Consider the following 18071-nt stretch of genomic DNA (forward strand, 5'->3'; position numbering starts at 1 on the left):
TTTGTATTTTATAGTCAATTACTTCTTATAACTTTTTATTCTGATACTATTTCAAACTCATAAAAAGTGTCATAAAAATTACAAAGAATTCCCATATATCCTTTAAAAAAAAAAAAAGATTTACTTATTTATTTGAAAGTCGGAGTTACACAGAGAGAGAAGGAGAGGCAGAGACAGAGAGGTCTTCCATCCACTGGTTCACTCCCCAGTTGGTTACAATGGCCAGAGCTGCGCCAATCCAAAGCCAGAAGCCAGGAGCTTCTCCCAGGTCTCCCACACGGGCGCAGGGGCCCAAGGACTTGGGTTATCTCCTACTACTTTCCCAGGCCAGAGCAGAGAGCTGGATCGGAAGTGGAGTAGTTAGGACTCGAACTGGCACCCATATGGGATGCCAGCACTGCTGGCGGTGGCTTTACCTGCTATGCCACAGCATCGGCCCCCCATATATACTTTAACTTGATCCATCAACTGTTAATTTAACATTTTGCCTATTTGTTTTATCACTTGCTGTCACTCTTACTATGTGAATATAGAGAAACATATTATTAATTTTCTTATATTTTAAATTTATTTATTTGAGGGGCTGGCACTGTGGCATAGTGGGTAAAGCCATCACCTGCAATGCTGGCATCCTGTATGGGTGCCAGTTAAAGACCCGGTTGCTCTACTTCTGATCCGGCTCTCTGCTGTGGCCTGGGAAAGCAGTGGAAGATGGCACAAGTCCTTGGGTCCTTGCACCTGCATGGGAGACCTAGAGGAAGCTTCTGGTTTTGCATCGGCGCAGCTATAGCTGTTGCGGCAATTTGGAGAGTGAACCAGCAGATGGGAAGACACTCTGTCTCTCTGCCTCTGCCTCTCTGTATCTCTGCCTTTTAAATAAATAAATAAATCTTTAAAAAATTTTGAGGTAGATTTACAGAGAGGGAAAGACAGAGAGAAAGGTCTTCTACCTGCTGGTTCATTTCCCAAATGGCCATAACAGCTGGAGCTAAACCAATCTGAAGCCAGGAGCCAGGAGCTTCCTCAGGTCTCCCATACGGGTTCAGGGGCCCAAGCACTTGAGCTTTCTTTTATTGCTTTCCCAGGCCACTGGCAGAGAGCTGGATCAGAAGAGGAACAGCCAGGACACAAACTGATGCCTACATGGTATCATAATGTCAAAGTGAACTCTACTTCTACACAATTTATTTTATTTCCCGAGTAATAACCTAGCAATAATACTTTGATGTTCAAATTATCCCATATTTGGCCTGTAGAACCTGGTTCCTGTGGCTTTGTAACCTGAGTACTTCCTTACTTTAAGGTAAAAAAACACAATCCAGTGCTTTCATTTTATACTTTGTCTTTCCCAGCCGTGCATTTAGTCATTTATTCAAGTAGCACTACCTCGTTCTCGCAAGGATTAAAGGGACATCATTATTTCTGTCTTCTCAGTGGGCAGACCTGGGAAATATATGAAAGCATATGTCCACAACCTCCCCCCAAATATGAGTACACACTCATACATCCTTTATAAATTTATATATGAATTGATAAATTATATATATCTTCATATTATGAGGGGTCTTCATAAAAGGTAATGGAAAATGAAAATTATGAAAAAAACTATACATGGATTTCAAGGTTTTTTTGCACCAAAACAAATTCATACTAACTCATAATAACATGTCTGAATAGGATATAGTCTGAAGCATTAAGGATAAAACATCAGTTTGAAAATAGCCCCTCTCAGAACACCATGAATTCTGCTAAAATTGAAGCAAGAACAAACATTAATTTTATAGTAAAACTTGGTTGGAAGAATGGTGAAATCACTAATGCTTCATGAAAAGTTTATGAGGTCAAGGCCCCCAATAACTCAGCAGTTCACAAAAGGAAAATTCACTTCAAGAAGGGATGAAGGCTGAGACAATTTTGAAGGTAAAGGTCAAAGCAGCAAACCATCTACATCAAATTGTTTGAAAAAAAAAAATCTTCATGCCACAAATGAAAAGGACTGGTGATCAAACTAGAAACAGTCAATACCACAGACAAGATGCATCCAGAATTCAAGTGGCTCCATTTTCTGTTTAACAAAATCTAACAGCTGACTTTGTTATTTAATCAGATTTAAATGTTTAACTTCACAGGTAAATAATACTGCTTAAGAATTCCAGAGACTGATGTCAGGGAAGTCACCTAAAGTTGCAGGACCTTAAATATTTACCAGCTGTAAATATCAGGCCCATAACAGACTACTACCTGGCAAATTTCAGAATTATCTCAACTGACCATTGAAATCTGCCCATAGCCTACTAAGCCCATTGTCTTCCCTAACCTTCTTCAACTCCCCTTTTCTCCTTGAAAAAGTCCTCCTACTAATTTCAGAATTTGGAAGGTCTTTGCAATGAAAGTCCACCTGCCCCTCAAGTTACTAGCCTCTTGAATAAAACTGATTTCTTTGCATGAACGATTATCTCTTGAGTATTGACTTTCAAGTAGCAAGTGGCCTGGGCCTTTGTTTTTTCTGCTAACAATCTCCATTGGTTCAGTTTACACAATTCTGACTGAAAAATTAAGGTTAATTAAGGTTCAGTCAACTTTATTCTTGACAGGTGCCTACACTGTTGAATCCCAATCAGCTACAGACAAAAGCAGAGAAATCTTCAACGAGTAGGATCAAGATCCTGCAACATTTCTTGGAAGAGCTGGAAGAGAAGATGAAACATGGCTTTATCATTATAATCCTTATGACAAAGCACAACCAAAGCTATCACTACCAAGAGGTAGAAGTGGTATGCAACAGTTTTTTGGGATGATTTTCTGGAAGACTAAAGAAAGATACAGCAGGGGAGCGGGGAGAAAAGTATTTTGTCTGATTTTCTGGAGGACTGAAGAAAGACACAGCAGAGGAGGGGAGAGAAAGAAAATAACAATCTGCTTGTTTCTGAGAAGGTTTGCAGAAAGTTATCTAAAATTTTAGCAGAATACCAAAGAAAGCTTCAGCAAACATTCATTATAGTGATATTCCTACTCATTCTGCTCATTAAACAAAAGCAATTTTGCTAGTGAATAGGAAATCATCAAACACTCTCTCTACAGTCCTGAATCAGCTTGTTCTTTTTTTCTTTCCTTATTTTAAAAAATCTTGGGGTCTGTCCGTGGCACAGTAGGTTAATCCTCCGCCTGCAGCGCCGGCATCATATGGACGCCGGTTCTGGTCCCGGCTGCTCCTCTTCTAATTCAGCTCTCTGCTGTGGCCTGGGAGGGCATTAGAGGATGGCCCAAGTGTTTGGGCCCCTGCACCCACGTGGGAGACTAGGAAGAAGCACCTGGCTCCTGGCTTTGGATTGGCACAGCTCCAGCCGTTGTGGCCATTTGGGGAGTGAACCAACAAAGGGAGGACCTTTCTGTCTCTCCCTCTGTCTTAAATCTACCTCTCAAATGAATAAATAAAATCTTTAAAAAAAATCTTGAAAGGATACCCTTTTGTTTTATGTACTCTTGTATATGAATTTCTATTTCTCTGTATATATATTGTGAATATTTTCCCCAATTTCTGTTTTTCTTTCCAATTTGTTGACAGTGTTTGTCATACAAATATTCTATTATATCTGAATTTGAGTCACAATTAGAAAGAAATTCCAGGGCCAGAGTCATGGTACAGCCCATAAAGCTGCCACCTGTGCCACTGGCATCCCATATGGGTGCTTGGTTCAAGTCCCAGTTCCTCCACTTCCAATCCAGCTCCCTGCTAATGCTCCTGGGAAAGCAACAGAGGATGGCCCAAGTGTTTGGGCCCCTGCCACCCATGTGGGAGGCCTGGAAAAAACTCTTGGCTCCTGGCTTCCCACAGGTACAGCTCCAGCTGTTGTGACCATCTGGAGAGTGAGCCAGTGGATGGAAGATCTCTGTCCTTCTCCCCTCCCCACCCCGTAAAACCACCTTTCAAGTAAATAAATAAATCTTTTTTTTTTTTTTTTTTAATTTTTGACAGGCAGAGTGGACAGTGAGAGAGAGAGAGAGAGAAAGGTCTTCCTTTTGCCGTTGGTTCACCCTCCAATGGCCGCCGCACCGCGCTGATCCAATGGCAGGAGCCAGGTGCTTTTCCTGGTCTCCCATGGGGTGCAGGGCCCAAGCACTTGGGCCATCCTCCACTGCACTCCCTGGCCACAGCAGAGAGCTGGCCTGGAAGAGGGGCAACCGGGACAGGATCGGTGCCCCGACCGGGACTAGAACCCGGTGTGCCGGCGCCGCAAGGCGGAGGATTAGCCTAGTGAGCCGCGGCGCCGGCAATAAATAAATCTTTTTTTAAAAAGAGGACTTCCCTAGACCTAGAATTATTGAGGAATTTACCCATTATTTTCTTCTAGTACTTGTATAGCTTCTTATCATATTTCTGGTCCACTGGAGTTTATTCTCATGTATAGTGTGACATACAAATCTAATTTTATTATTTTCAAAATGACTATCCAGTTGCCCCAGCACCATTAGGAGAGTGAAACTACTCTATATACTATACTGGTGGATACATACCATTATAAATGTCTCTGAACCCACAGAATGCACAAAACCAAGAGTAAAAGCTAACATGAATTATAGGCTTTGTGTGAAAATCATGTGTCAATGTAGGTTCTTGAAAGGTAACAAAGGTAGCACTCCCGTGGGTGACACTGAGAACAGAGTAGGGGAGGCATGTGTGAGGGCAGGAAGTATATGAGAGGTCGCTATATCTTCTGCTCAATTTAGCTGTGTATCTAAAACTGCTCCGAAAGCATTCTACTTAAAAAGGTCAATATCTGACCAGTGGTTTTTGAAAAGTCAAGTTCATTATATGCGAAAGTGTGAAATTTATTTCTGGATATACATATATATGTGTTTCTGGATATGCAATTGTGAGACATTTTTATGGATTTTCTATTTTATTCTCCTGGTCTATTCATAATCTTTACCACATATAGTGTTAACTATGTTATTAGAACATGTTAAAAAAAAATCTGATAGGCCTATCCCCTTCACACTTTTCTTTTTAATGTTTCCAGGTAGAAGGCATTTTTTTTCAAACCATTTTGTTATTAATTTCTAATTTTATTGCACTATGGTCAAAGACTATTGTTTTGTAAGTTTCTACTTTATGAAACTTGGTGATGCTTTGGGAAGATTAAATCAAACTATTTTTGCTAAACACTTTCACATGTATCACTCCATTTTCATAACACTGCCCAGTACACACTTTATGACTAACATCTCATGCGACAGGGGCTCTGGCGGTCAAGCACAACCCATCCAGCGCTAGACCCGCAAATAAGTGAAGGTCTGAATCCTCTCCTGTAGGCTGCTAATTACTGAAAGAAAGAGAAATTGCATCCTTGACTTCAGTAACGCTCAGATCACCCTCCCAGATGGAAAAACACCGCGTAAGAAAACTGCTGCTGGTTTTTTCTCTACCATAAACAGATTCGCTGTAGTCCTGTAGAATTTTTTTTTTTTTTTTTTTTTGGCTTTAAACCTGCTGGCCTCCTCCTGTTTTTCGCAGGTCTGTTTTCCTCCCTTGCAAAGCGATGTAAATAAAAATTCCCTTTTCCACCTGACTCGAACTGCACATAAAAGTTTCCGACATGTGAACCCAGGTTAGCTGAAAATCCAAGAAACTTCCACTGGGAAGTTTCCCGAGTGTGTGTGTGGGGGGGGATTCCCATTGTCTTCCCTGCTGGCTCGGCGGAGTCCAAAGTTGCGTCTCCAAATCCGTAAACCGACAGGTGCCGTTCGCGAATCCTGAACGAAATGTCAGGAAACCCGGCAGACGCTGCGGGCGCGAGCCAAAGGGGACACTTGGGCATCGCTGCCAGTTACGGCACAGCCTCCCCAGAGTGCAGAGAGCCTGGGCAAAAAGGCCTCGCGCACTCGGCTCTCCACGGCCATCCTCCTCCTCCTCCGGAGATGTTGCCTCTGCAGTTTTTCAGTCGACAACCATCCATCGTCTGCCGCCCCTCGCCTCTTCCCTACCCTGAGAGGGCTCGAAGCCCCCGCCCCCAAAGGAAGGAAGGGGTCTCCCTGGGCCTCGCGCGAGGGTCTCACCTGTGGGTACAGATCCCGCAAGAACTGCTCCTCGGAGACACCCTCGAGCCGAGGAACCGGGACCCGCTCGCCGGCCATGGTCGCTCACGCCTGCCCGCTTTCAAAGCTTGGGAAGTTCCCATGCTCCAACGCGTTCCCCGGCGCGCGATCCGCCCGGAAACACGACCCGGGGAGAAAAGGGCCGGCGCAGGGGCTGTGTGCTGCGGCGCGGGATGGGGCGGACTCACCAGGGGTGGCAGCAGCAGCCTCACGTGGGTCTCCAGGCGCTCTCTGTCCGCTTCGGCTGAGGTGGGTTCCAGCCGGCCTTCTTTCCAGCCAGCACAGGCCGGCCGAGGGGTGAGAGGGCGCAAACATGGCGCTGGCCGCTCGCCTCGTCCTCCCCCGCTGGCTGGTCTCGCGCTCGCTCCCGGGCGCGGCCGCCGGCTCCCGGACCCCCGGCGCTGCCGAGGTGAGGTGGCCGCTGCCCGGACGCTGCTGCTGCTGCTGCCGCCGCCGCCTCGGCACGGGAGCGGCCCGCTCTCCTCGCAGCGCCCGGGCCTCGCTGGCCTCGGCCCTGCCCGCGCGGGGCCCCCGGCGGCCCTGGCTGAGCTCCCCGGGACTCCCTGCAGCCCTGGCTGCTTTCCCTGCCCGCGCGGGGCGAAGCTACAGCACCGAGCAGCAGCCGCAGCCGCGCCAGAAGACCAAGATGATCATTCTGGGCTTTTCCAACCCCATCAACTGGGTTCGGACTCGAATCTACTCCTTCCTTATCTGGGCGTATTTCGACAAGGAGTTCAGCATCGCAGAGTTTTCGGAGGGGGCGAAGCAGGTTGGTGTGTCCGCGGTTGCCCCGCCCGCCTCTTGCGCTTGCAGCCTCACGTGCAGACGTCCTGAGACCCCCAAGGCACCAAACCAGAGCTCGGGCTTTGGCAATTCGCAGCCCTGACGTTGTCAGTTGTGTCCCTGTTTCCGAATGGCCGGTTGCTCTGTCTTCCTCGTGCCAGGCTAATGGTCGCTGTGGGTCCTGATGTTATGTGCCGTGTACATGCATTTCGGCTAGCATGAGGGGCCATCTCTTTTGACTTTCTTAGAGAGTTTGTCATTCCCAAACTTTGCAGAGCTATCGATAGACAGTAGAAGCCACTGTTCATTTTCCAGTTCATACCTCCACCTACGCTAAGAGCATGCCATCTGTGGGATCGTTTTACAGTGCTGATTGTACACTAGCATTGGTATTTTCACCCTTAATTTACTTCAGGTTATTTTTGTAATCACAGCCCTGAGTATGTATTTATGTGACCTATCGATTGTAAATGAAATGTTTTCAACTTTATGTAATCGGTGTTACCTCCTGCTTCCTTGAGTTGACTGTTGACTCTTGTATGAGTTTATACAAAAAATTTTAAAAGCAAAGGGCAAGCTTGGTTAAAATGTCCAACCCAACATCATAACGAGGGACAAACCTCTACTCATGTCAGTTCTCAAAATCCTTCATCCACGCGGAGGGAAATTGGTGAGATCCTACTGTTCTCTAGTGTCCACTGATGACATTTGAGTTTGTCTACCCCATAACACATAAGTGATTGTACCAGCTCATTTCTGTGACAGTAAGGAATGGAAGTCACCTCAACACCTTGAGCAAGAGGAAGACCTCATTCCCTGTTTGCCCTGAACAGAGGAGCATGGGACTTTTGGGAGGTCACTCTGATTGTAGTGGTTCTCCAGCTATTGCCTGTTTTAGCCTCTCCCTTTGTTATTAAGCAGTGCCTCCACTCCGTCTGCTAATCTGTATGTACTTTTGTGTGCCTAAGGCACCTTTGGTCAGTTAACTATTCTGACTTCTGTCTGACGTCAGCCATGGCAAATATTGAGCAATTCCCTTAAAACAAGTGGTTACTTGAATGTGCCATTCAGATCAGACAGATCAGTTCTTAAACAAACACCTATGTCCTTATTAAGGACGCAGCCAAAAACTTCCCTGTCATGATACAACTGTACCTTCCTCATGTGGGTGTAATTCTAGGACTTGGGAATAATCTCATGTAAAAACATAACTAGTTTATTCTTATTCGACTCCACTTCCCTTTTCTCCTTAGGCTACTCTCAGCCATCAGATGTTACCTTGGACTCTGAATATCAATTAGGTCATATCCATTAAGATTTCTGTTTTTAGCCAAAGAACCTGAAAACCAAAAAGACACCTATCGCTTAGTCCTCGATTACAAATGAATCCGTTTCAGACAGGTGAAGTGATCTGTTCAGTGATTCACGCCGCGAGCAGTCTTGGTCCTCCAGATTACCAGAGATTGAGGCAGTTAAATGCACTCCAGGCAAGCTTCTATTCGTTATGTGAGAGCGGAATGGGTGATTTAATGTGTACAAGTGTTTACTAGCTACAGAAAGTAATAGGTGCATATGACGTGAGATTTTCCCTGTTACCATCAAACCATATTCTGTTTGTTTTCTTTTATCTTCCTTGCACATTTTAACCTTTTCCACCAAAAAGAAGGCTGCTTCTTGAAAGTCTTTGGAAGTTGGACACCCCTAAGTCATCAAGGCCTTACTGGGACAGCCCCTTCATGATTCATAATCATCTTTTAGGCTAATTTACTTGGTGTTAATCTTTGTTGGCCCTGCAGAGGAGAATCTAACCGTCTTTGTTTCTTTTGTGCAAATATTCACCCATCTTCCATATATGAAGCCTTACCAAAACATCATATCTGAATCCTGAATGCTCTGAAGTGTTTGTACAAAGGATCCTTGAATCCATTTGGATTTGTGCATTTTCTTAAAACTCAACTCCATAATTCTATTAGTTAGAGCTGCCATATTAAAGGACGACAGACTCAGTGGCTTGAACAACAGAAATTTCAATGTCAGGTTGCCAAGAGGGCTTTTTTCCTGAAGCTCTCTCCGTGTCTTGCCAATGCCATCTTGCTGTGTCTCTGCACAGTCTTGCCCCTGGTTTATTTTTGTGTGCCTAAATTTCTTGCATTTATTGGACATAAGTCCGATTTGACTAAAGCCCACCACCTCATTTCAATTTAATCATCTCTTTGACAGCTCTGTTTCCAAATACAGTCTGAGGTGCTGGGGGCTAAGGCTTCTGGGTGTGAATGGGGAGAGCACACTTCAGCTTGTAACAGTTATACCACACATATGACTGCTGTGCCTGGGCATCTCCTTTCTCCTGCCAGCCCTTCCTTTAGGAAGTCCTCTGTGGTCCTCCCAGATCAGGTGAAGAGGCTCTTCTGTATACCCTCGAATCATCGCATTCCTACCCCATTCTAAGTGTTAAACTTCCAGTTATCTCTTAATTCACACTTTCATTTCCCATTGCTAGGAAATGTAGAGAATTGTAGTTTAGTCCTCCCTCCAACTTAAGGTAAGACTGATATTTCAAAGTTGGGATCCACAGAGTTTTAGACTAGAAACTTTTTCTCTTGCCTCCCACTTTCCCAGACTTACCCTATCTCTCTCTCTCTCTCTCTCTCTCTCTCTCTTTTTTTTTTTTTTTTATTTAACAGGTAGAATTATAGATAGTGAAAGAGAGAGACAGAGAGAAAGGTCTTTCCCATTGGTTCACTCCCCAAATGGTCTCTATGGCTGGTGCTGCGTCTGTCCGAAGCCAGGAGCCAGGTGCTTCTTCCTGGTCTCCCATGCGGGTGCAGGGACCCAAGCACCTGGACCATCTTCCACTGCCCTCCTGGGCCACAGCAAAGAGCTGGACTGGAAGAGGAGCAACCAGGACTAGAACCCAGCGCCTACTTGGGATGCTGGCACTGCAGGTGGAGGATTAACCGAGTGAGCCATGGCACTGGGCCCCCCATCTCTCTTAATGAGTGTCAGACTACAACCCACATCTCCAGATTTCCAGTACAGTCTAGACTGTCCTGCTGCCCAACTGCGAACTACGCAAGGGTTATGTAACAGTCAACTGCTTACCATTATTTTATAGGAAGGTTTTATTGAGGCATCTCATGTGTACAACCAGGTTTCTCTGTTTGTTTTTTTTTGTTTGTTTGTTTGTTTTTTTAAGATTTATTTCTTTTTGTTTGAATGGCAGAGTTACAGAGAGAGGGGAAGAGACAGAGAGAGAGAGAGAGAGAGATCCTCCATCCATTTGTTCACTCTCCCAAATGGCTGCAATGGCCAGAGCTGGGCCAGACTGAAGCCAGGATACAAGAGCTTATTCTGGGTCTCCCATGTAGGTGAGGGTCCCAAGCACTTGGGCCATCTTCCACTGCTTTTCCAGATGCATCAACAGAGAGCTGGATTGGAAATGGATTAGCCAGGACTCAAACCAGCACCCACATAAGATGCCAGCATTGCGGGCAGCAGCTTTATCCACTATTCCACAGCACCAGCCCCTCCCCAGGTTCTAAGAGTAGATAAATAATTAGTAGTCAGCTCAATTATTACTATGTGGGAAGGCCATAAAAGGAAAGTTAGCCAATTTTGAAAGAATAATGCCTGACATTGGTATACTAGTACTTGATGTGTATCATCTATACTACAAAATAGTCTGAGAAACCTAATCATTTAAGTATGAGTATCCTGTAGTATTTTGAAATAATAATTGCCACCATCCTCCCACTATTTTTTTTCAAGGCTTTTGCTTATGTATCCAAGTTGCTATCACAGTGTAAATTTGATCTTTTGGAAGAACTTGTGGCCAAAGAGGTAAAGTATTATTTTAATTTTCCTTTAAAAATAATATTATTCTCTTGCAGTAGAATAATAAACATTTTCCATATTTGTGCTTAAAAATTGTGTGCTAGCAGCCAAAGTAGTGTGTGTAGTATATCTGTCCAATGGGTAACTTGGTTCATACAAAACCGTGAAATGACTCCTGCTACTTAGCATGTAAGTAAGGAAGAGTGATGTTTTTCTGTTCCTCTTACATTGAATGTTCTGTTAGGAGTCATCTAGTTGAATGATTAGATGCCTGTCAGCATTGCTTCTGACGATGAATAAATTCGGTAGTAAATTTTAAAATACTTAGAAAAATTTATTTCATGATAAAGATCACTTTTAGAAAAGATTTTAAGAATTGAATTGGTGAACTAATGGGTTGCTTTTTCCAAACATAGGTACTACATGTATTGAAAGAAAAGGTTACTTCTCTACCTGATAACCATAAAAGTGCCCTTGCTGCTGACATAGATGAAATTGTATATACATCAACAGGAGACATCTCCATTTACTATGATGAGAAAGGTAATGCTGGAGCATACTGTAAAAGATCCACAGTTAGCTGGTTTAGCTAAAGTAGAGGATAGTCACAAAATAGTTATGTTCTCTAAGTATGTACTTACAAGTATATAGTTGATACTTAGAGAATTTAGAAGAAATTATATAGTAATTCTTTAAAGACCTAAGTCCAAAAGAGTTAAGATATGGAAATAGTTTTTTATGCCTCCCTGTTTAAAAAAATTTTTTTAAGTTTCAAATTAATTTATTATTTGAAAGGCAGAGAGAGAAAAATCTCCCATCTACTGGTTTACTCTCCAAATTGCTACAACAGCAGGACTTGGGCCAGGCTACAACCAGGAACCCAGAACTGGTCTGGATTTTCTGATTGGGTAGCAGGGACCCAAAGTACTTGAGCCATCATCCACTGCCTCCCAGGGGCAACACTGGCAGAAAGTTAGAAGCGGAAGCAGAGTTGGGATTCAAACCCAGGAACTCCAGTAAGGAATGCAATAACCGCTTGTCAAACTCCCACTCCTCTAATACCTTGCTATCGAGAACTTTTTCCTACTACTATGTAATTCACAGAAGAGAACATCATTACTTAAAAGTGATAATAATATCACTTTTTAGGACTAGTTGTTACTATGTCTTAAACTTAAAATGTTAATGTTTCATATTTCCTAACTTGAAAGAAACAATTGAGCATTTTAAATTACCAGCTACCTGTTAGATGGAAAGAGTGGGAGTAAAAGGAAATAAGATCATATCAGCTAGAGAGTGGTATGAAAATTAGACTAATTGCAGAACTCCCAAGCTGAACTTATTTGGAGATAATGAAAAAAGTTGGAAGGAATTGGTTCTGTTGTCCAGTGCATACATTTCCCTATAGCATTCCTAAAAGTTCCTTGACTTGTTCCTTCTACACACATTTGCATATGTTTTCTGTGCCAGATACAGGAGAAATCAAACTTCTGCTTTTAAATCTTCCTCAAAAATTATTTATACACATTAGTTTGAAATATTTGTAAAGATATTTTTATTAATAAATAGTTTCTTTTCCTCTAATGTTTCATTTATTTACTTTTACTTGATAAGCAGAGAGACAGAAAGAAAGAGACAATTAGAAAGCGCCCATCTACAGGTTCATTCCCAAATGCCCATGGCATCTACAACTGGCCCAGGCTGAAGCTGGGAGCCAGGAACTGAGTCCAGGTCCCCCACAGGGGTGGCAGGAACCTGAGGACCTCAGCCATCAGCAGAGTCTAGATTAGCAGTCAACTGGTATCAGGAGCCAGAGCTGGGACTCAAACCAAGGCCTTCCATTAGGGGGCGCAGACAACCTTCCTAACTAGCATCTTACCTGCAGGGCCAACCTCCTGCCCCCTCCTCTAATATTTTTATTTGCATGGCCACACCATGGTCACAAACTGATTTTTACACAGGATAGCATCAGAATCACCAGGCATAGCAAAAAGAATTAGAATAGAATAGGAGCCATTCTTCCTTCTGGCCCTTGGGTTAAGTTAATTACGTAAGAGCAAAAAATAGATTTTTTTTTCCTCCTCATTTTTGGTTTGACAATAGATATCAGTTATATTATTGTAGCTTTAGAAAATGCCACAAATTAAAATTCATTAAAGTCTGTACTCAGTAAATAGTAACTTTATTACTGATGCCATAAACCCTAAGAATTTTCTAAAAGTAAAGAATTTACAGATATCTTAAGTTACACCAGAATAAGTACAGATTTTTCTCTGTAATAACTGTATAGCCACTGCCAATTACCAATTTCATTTTGTATATATGAATGATAGATTAATATGATTTGTCTTTGTACATGTGTCTGTGTATTTTTTCCCTAAGGAAGGAAGTTTGTTAACATCCTGATGTGCTTTTGGTATCTAACCAGTGCCAACATCCCCAATGAAACTATACGTGGAGCCAGTGTATTCCAAGTTAAGTTGGGGGATCAGAATGTGGAAACTAAACAACTTCTTAGTGCAAGCTATGAGTAAGTGTAATTATACTTCCTTGCTTCCTCTGTCTAGAAAATGGAAGATAGTGTGAGCTCATCATTAAAGGGAGCTTTAGGAAGAAAAGAATTGAAACTGCACACATTATTTGTGAAGAGAAAAGGTCATAAAGACACAGTGGATATGAACAAGAGTATTGGGAAGTTAGGAAGAGGTAATATTGCTGAGTTTAAATGGTTTGTCAGCTGTCCATCACAGGCTACCCCAAACTCAGAGGCTTCAAACAGCCATTGTGTTTCCTGCTGTTTCAGTGCTCAGGAGTTTTGGAAAGGCTCTGCCGTGTGGTTTGCTTTGCTTCACCTGGTATCAGCTGGAGAATTCATTTCCGTGATGGTGTCTTCGTTCCCGTGTGGCACGTTGGTGCCCACAGGGTTCTGCATAACCTCTCATTCTCCAGGGTTTCTCTCTGTGGCTTGGCTCCTGGTGGTTTCAGACTAGTTGCATCTTTTACATGGTTGGATTCCAACAAGCAGAAAATGGAAGCTTCTAGACCAGTAAAGGGCTTTGCCCAGAATGAGAGTAACCTCAATTTTGCTAGGTTCTATTGGTCAAAGTAGTCACAGGCCCTGTACAGTTTAAAGTCTGTGGAGAGGTTCCACCACCTTATGGGTCAACATATGGCAAGGCCACATTGCCTAAGAGCACCTGGGATGGGAGATGTGGTTGTGGCCTTCTTTGGAAACTACAGTCTGCTGTGGTGTCCATGTAGATCATTCATTCGTTCAACACATTTCCCTTACCCCAGTTGAGGTTCAGTTACAAAACCGAAGGAACATGGCCTTCAAGGAGATGCTGTCTAGTAGAAGGTTAGCAGGTTATTTAGAAGAGACATTGTGCTGTATTTTTTTGTGCTATTAAAGTTTGGAAAAGTCAGTGGATAAATAACTTAATATTTATTTAAAAGACAATACCATTGTTATGATGCCAGTTATATATATTTTCTGTAAAATAATAAATTCCATTTTCTTTCTTAGGTTATAAGAAAAAAATCTTATAACCTAAAAAAGATAATATATTCTCACTAAAGTAAAAGGGAATTATATCTTCATTTTTTTTTTTTTTCAGTTTTCTTGAAAGAAGTATGGGTGTTTTTAAAATTTTGCCTCATTTGTAATTACTCAAAATAGTCTGTATAAATACTTATTTAATTTAAATTCCTGAATTCTCTTTTTTTAGTACTTTGTTTATAATTAAAGTTTATAATAACTATCAGTAATACTAAACTTAGTCTCTTCTGATCTTCCACTAAGACCATAGATAGCTCATAAACATTTTTTTCAAGATTAATAAGTATATATAAATCAAATTCCACTATTTAGTCCTAAGTTGGTATTATTTGAAAAATAGTATCTTCTATAAATTATATATTTGAAGTTCTGTTTACATCAATAGTCCAACTTACTGTTCTTCACATAAAGCATGTGTTATTCCCAGTATTTACTTATTTTAAAGATATATTTATTTATTTGAAAGAGTTACACAGAGAGAGAAGGAGAGGCCGAGAGAGAGAGAGAGACAAAAAGAGAGGTCTTCCATCCACTGATTCATTCCCCAACTGGCTGCAATGGCCAGAGCTGCGCTGATCCGAAGCCAGAAGCCAGAGGCTTCTTCTGGGTCCCCCCACGTTGGTGCAGGGGCCCAGGGACTTCACCCATCTTCTACTGCTTTCCCAGGCCATAGCAGAGAGCTGGTTCAGAAGTGGAGCAGCCAGGAATCACACCGGCACCCAAATAGGATGCCAGCACCGCAGGGGGCAGCTTTACCCACAGTGCCACAGCACCGGCCCCTATTCCCAGTATTTAATAACAAAATAATGTTCAAGTTTCTCCCAGAAGCTTGAAGACATCGAATGTAGATCAGTTTATTAAAATACTCATTTAAGTTAAAAATGCACTTCAGTTTCATGGATACATTTTTTGTGATTGGACTGGTTGGTTAAACTTTATTTTGTTTTTATATGCCATTAACCATTAGTTTGTTGCTAAAAACTGCTTTTAACCTTGCAAATTATATAGTTATCAAGAAGTATTTTGGCTGATGTAAAGTTTTCTTTATAATATTTCTCCTAGATTTCAGAGAGAATTTACACAAGGAGTAAAGCCCAACTGGACCATTGCACGGATTGAGCACCCAAAATTATTGGAATAATCTTTCTTGGAAAAACCAGCTAATGGACTTTGAGCAATTGCTGTGAAAAACTGAGAAAGAAAAGTATTTGGGTCATTTGATCTTCACTTAATCAAGTCTATGGGTTACTTTTATATTATTGTGAAATACTTTCTTGCAGTATATTGATATGATACAGTAAAGCATTTTCCACATACTGTTACTACCTTCTTTAAAAGAGATCAAAGTAAAAGAAACAGTAACAACACATTGTTGGTGTCATTTTTAATATCATTTCTAGTATTATGTACACAACACACACAATCTGTACTTTTATAGTCATAATAAAGATGATATTTTAAAAGTTACTTGCACATTTCTTTAAAAAAAAAAAAAGATTTATTTATTTATTTATTTGAAAGGCAGAGTTAGAGAAAGAGAGAGACAAAGAGATCTTCCATCCTCTGATTCACTCCCCAAATGACCACAACAGCCAGGGCTGATCCATGCTGAAGCCAGGAGCTCTATCCAGGCCTCCCACGTGGGTGCGGAGGCTGAAGAACTTGGGCCATCTTTCACTGCTTTCCAGGTGCATTAGCAAGGAGCTGGATTGGAAATGGGGCAGCTGAAACACAAACTGGTGCCCATTTGGGGTGCTGGCATTGCAGGTGGCAGCCCTTACACATTTCTGAGTTACCAATATTTAATTATTTTATTTGTATTCAATGCATCTGTAACATTAATATGAGTGTGTAAGATTTATTTCACTACTGCTGTTTGATCCTCTTTGGTTTCTACCCAGGTAAGAAGGAGTGGACAGTTATAGCAGACTGGTCTCTGCAGAACTAAAGATCAGTGAACTTAAAACAAACTTAAGCACAGAGGGAAAAAAATATAGCAATGCTTCAGATACCTGAAGGGTAACCACAACTATTCTAAGATACTTTTATTTGGAGTCCTGGAAGTTGGGGTTAGGACAAAAACAATATGTTAAGAAATAATGGCTGAATTTTTTCCTGATTGATGAAAACTATAAACCCACAAATGCAAGTAATCCAACAAGCAAGGTGATAAATTTTTAAAAGTCTCATCAAGGTACATCATAACAGAACTGTTGAAAACTGGAGCAAGATGTAAAAGCAGCTGGAGAAAAAGAAAAAGACATTCCATATACAGGAACCAAGCTCTGGATGACTTTTTTTTTTCTTTCTTAATCTATAGAATGGCATTTTTAGAGTGCTGAAAGAAAAAAAAAAAAAATGACCTGTTGACCTAGAATTCTATATTCCATAGAAAATACCCTTCAGATATGAAGATGGAAAAAGCTTTTTCAAACAATGAATAAAAGAGAAATTGTTACCAAAGGACATGCTTTTTAAGAAATGTTAAAACTGATGGATAGTATAGAGCTCAAAAATGGGCCTGTGTGTATGTAGACAATATTTTTAACAAAGGCCCTGAAGTAATGCGATGAGGAAGATAGTCTTTCGAACAAATGAATAACTTCATTAATCTGGGAAGTGCACCTCAACTGTTTACACCATGCACAATTTCAATACAAAATGTAGATTATGAATTGGGACACAGACTTACCCAATGTGATTTGGGACATAGATTTACCCAAAAGTGAAACCTAGAAATTCTTGAAAGAGAAAGTCTTTGCTAGCTTAGGATAGTAAAAGATTTCTTAGGATGTAAACAATGTGAACTTTGAAAGAAAGAAATTATAAACTGGTATTTATTAAAACTGCCCTTTCATAGAAACCAGTGTGAGAATTGAAAGACAGTTTATAGACTGGGAGAAAATATTGGCAATTCGTGTATCTGACAAAGGACTTATATCCAGAACATATAAATAATTCTTACAGCTCAATAATGAGAAGTCAAATAGCTCAACCGGGCAGAAGATTTGAATAGATTTTTTTTTTAGCATTCGAATTACCAAGGACAATCAACACCATTAGTCATTAGGAAAACAAAAACCACAAGATACAGGACCACTAGGATGGTTTAAATAACACTAAGAACTGCCAATAGCAACTGTTGATGAAAATGTTGAACAACTGGAATTCATACATTGCTGGTAGGAATGCAAAATGCTACAGCCATTTTGGAGATGGCTGTGCAGTTTGTTATAGTTATATATTTACCAGAAGACTCAGCAGTTCTATTCCTAAGTATTTGCCCAAAAGAAGTGAAAACATTCACATAAAGCCTTGTACTTGGCTACTACTAGCAATTTTTTTTTCTTAACTCCCACTTGGAAGACCCAAATGTTCAGTCGATGAGTGCATATACAATTGACAAGGAAGCTAGATATGAAAGCACTTATTTTACTTAATCCATAATTCTATTTCTGTGTAATTCTGGAAATATAAAACTATCAGGAAGCAAAGTGCCTGTAGTTGAGGCAGAGGTGGGTTGAGGAACTGGACATTGACTGCAAGGCTGTATGAAGGAGGTTTGGGGAGGTGACAAATTGTATACGTGTAGATTGCAGTAGTGGTTATATGGATTTATGGATTTATTCAGTTGTCAAACAACTTTATTCAGTTGTCAAACAACTTAAAATGGGAACATTTTATTATATATGGCATCTGGGAGGAAGTTGAACTCTAACTGCAACTTAAAAAGCTGGCCTTATGTTTTCCCTATTCATTTTTAATATAAAACATTTCAGCAAATTATATTAAGTCTGAT

General features: G+C 41.3%; 2 protein-coding genes across 4 annotated transcripts in view; one reads left to right on the forward strand and one right to left on the reverse strand.

The window, feature by feature from the left end:
* The window catches only part of TYW5 (tRNA-yW synthesizing protein 5), a 24021-nt gene extending 17715 nt beyond the window's left edge, over nucleotides 1-6306 (reverse strand). The window contains exon 1 of one of the 2 annotated variants that reach the window (XM_062189637.1): nucleotides 6058-6306. In XM_062189637.1, the coding sequence (XP_062045621.1) occupies nucleotides 6058-6179 (122 nt within the window). In that variant the 5' untranslated portion in view covers nucleotides 6180-6306. The remainder of the gene's footprint in view (nucleotides 1-6057) is intronic. The other variant, XM_062189630.1, reaches the window with a different exon arrangement.
* On the forward strand, nucleotides 6272-15717 carry MAIP1 (matrix AAA peptidase interacting protein 1). Of its 2 annotated transcripts, none has more exons than XM_062189656.1 (5): nucleotides 6272-6865; nucleotides 10648-10719; nucleotides 11130-11256; nucleotides 13142-13243; nucleotides 15335-15717. In XM_062189656.1, the coding sequence occupies exons 1-5, from the start codon at nucleotides 6410-6412 to the stop codon at nucleotides 15361-15363; spliced, it is 786 nt and encodes a 261-aa protein (XP_062045640.1). In that variant the 5' UTR covers nucleotides 6272-6409; the 3' UTR covers nucleotides 15364-15717. The 2 variants fall into 2 exon arrangements, with proteins under 2 accessions (XP_062045640.1, XP_062045631.1); XM_062189647.1 differs by having other exon boundaries at nucleotides 6279-6865; nucleotides 13096-13243.
* Nucleotides 15718-18071: the final 2354 nt, after the last annotated feature.

This window comes from Lepus europaeus, chromosome 1 (assembly GCF_033115175.1).
Source record: "Lepus europaeus isolate LE1 chromosome 1, mLepTim1.pri, whole genome shotgun sequence".
In the NCBI taxonomy this organism is placed as follows: domain Eukaryota; kingdom Metazoa; phylum Chordata; class Mammalia; order Lagomorpha; family Leporidae; genus Lepus; species Lepus europaeus.

Coding starts and splice junctions, on each gene's coding strand:
- MAIP1 (XM_062189647.1), top strand. CDS start 6,410: ATGGCGCTGGCCGCTCGCCTCGTCCTCCCCCGCTGGCTGGTCTCGCGC. Junction 6,866..10,647: donor TTTCGGAGGGGGCGAAGCAG/GTTGGTGTGTCC, acceptor TTTTTTTTCAAG/GCTTTTGCTTATGTATCCAA. Junction 10,720..11,129: donor AAGAACTTGTGGCCAAAGAG/GTAAAGTATTAT, acceptor TTCCAAACATAG/GTACTACATGTATTGAAAGA.